We start from the raw sequence: 1,329 nt of genomic DNA on the forward strand, positions 1-1,329 counted from the left end.
GAGGCTGTTAAGAAGAAGCGCCGAACCACCAAGAAGCCCTACTCGAGATCTATAGTTGGTGCTACTTTGGAAGTCATACAGAAGAGGAGAACTGAGAAGCCTGAGGTCCGTGATGCTGCTCGTGAAGCTGCTCTACGGTACTCTCTCTCACTTTTAACTCTTTTATGGCTTGGGAAATGGGAGGTGATGTTATGGTTTTCATATAGTAAGGTGGTGAAGGTGGATTCTTTGCTTTCCATTGTAATGGTGGTTTTTGTTATTTTCAGCGAAATCAAGGAGAGAATCAAGAAAACCAAGGATGAAAAGAGGGCAAAGAAAGCAGAGTCGATGGCGAAGACACAGAAGACACAAACCAAGGGTGGGCCTAAGGGCGCTGGACCTAAGGGCCCTAAGCTTGGTGGCGGCGGTGGAAAGCGATGATTTTCTTATCGTTTCTCTCATATATGTAGTAGTTACTGCACTTGAAACATATTTTGCTGGTCTTGGAGGCCACATTCCTTTAATAGATTTTGCTGAGGATCTTGGGTTGAAGCGCTATTTTATTTTCTTGAATGGAGGCATTGTTGGTCAAAGCTTGATTTTTTAGCCATTATGTGTTTTGCAAGTTTTCTTAAATCTTATCATAAGTATCATGGATCTCCATCTAGTCGGAGTTTTTATTTCTTTATTAATCCAATTCATGGTATTCGCTATGTGCTCAAGGATGGAAAGTCGATGGTCAATTATCAGGTATCACTTCTCACTTCTCAGTTTTAGATGCCGAGGCAACTCAAATGGAGTTACATTAGGTGCCGCAAACGGTCGGAGAGAAAAGAGGGCATTACTCAAGAGAACTAGAACCCATCTATTTCTATCGAACTTTTGCCTGGGATCTTCTGCTGTCCTTGTTTCTTCACCTCACTAATCTCTTCCATGGCTTTCTCATACAAGCCTGCTGCTGAGTACAGGTTGGATGAAGCTATGTAACAGCTGCCATCAAAAGGGTCCCAACCGCAAGGGATTTTTTGCAGCCAGTGAGATGTTATCAAATCCCTCAAAGCCTGTGAGGAGCCTATCAAATCCCTAGGTTCTTCTAAAAGATCTGCATGGCGGCGAAGATCAACTAAACAACCACAATGTCGCCCCATGTCATTTTCTTCACTAACAAGTTGAAAAAACCTTTTTCGTTCATCAACAAGCCCCAAATGGCGACATGTGCTCAATAAACCGAGAGATTTTATGGCATCTGGTAGAATATTTGACCTCAACATGTCTGAAAAAATAACGAAAGCCTCTTGGCCATGACCATGAGCAGCAAGATTACGAGTCATTGAGTTCTATGCCCCAACT

At 42.8% G+C, this 1,329-nt stretch overlaps 1 protein-coding gene across 1 annotated transcript in view; it reads left to right on the forward strand.

The window, feature by feature from the left end:
• The window catches only part of LOC105132298 (60S ribosomal protein L24-like), a 960-nt gene extending 371 nt beyond the window's left edge, over positions 1-589 (forward strand). Inside the window, exons 2-3 of the mRNA XM_011035708.1 lie at positions 4-137; positions 267-589. Of these exons, the coding sequence (XP_011034010.1) occupies positions 4-137; positions 267-420 (288 nt within the window). The 3' untranslated portion in view covers positions 421-589. The remainder of the gene's footprint in view (positions 1-3; positions 138-266) is intronic.
• The last annotated feature ends 740 nt before the right edge of the window (positions 590-1,329 follow it).

This window comes from Populus euphratica, unplaced genomic scaffold, assembly GCF_000495115.2.
Source record: "Populus euphratica unplaced genomic scaffold, PopEup_1.0 scaffold39.1, whole genome shotgun sequence".
Taxonomy (NCBI): Eukaryota; Viridiplantae; Streptophyta; class Magnoliopsida; order Malpighiales; family Salicaceae; genus Populus; species Populus euphratica.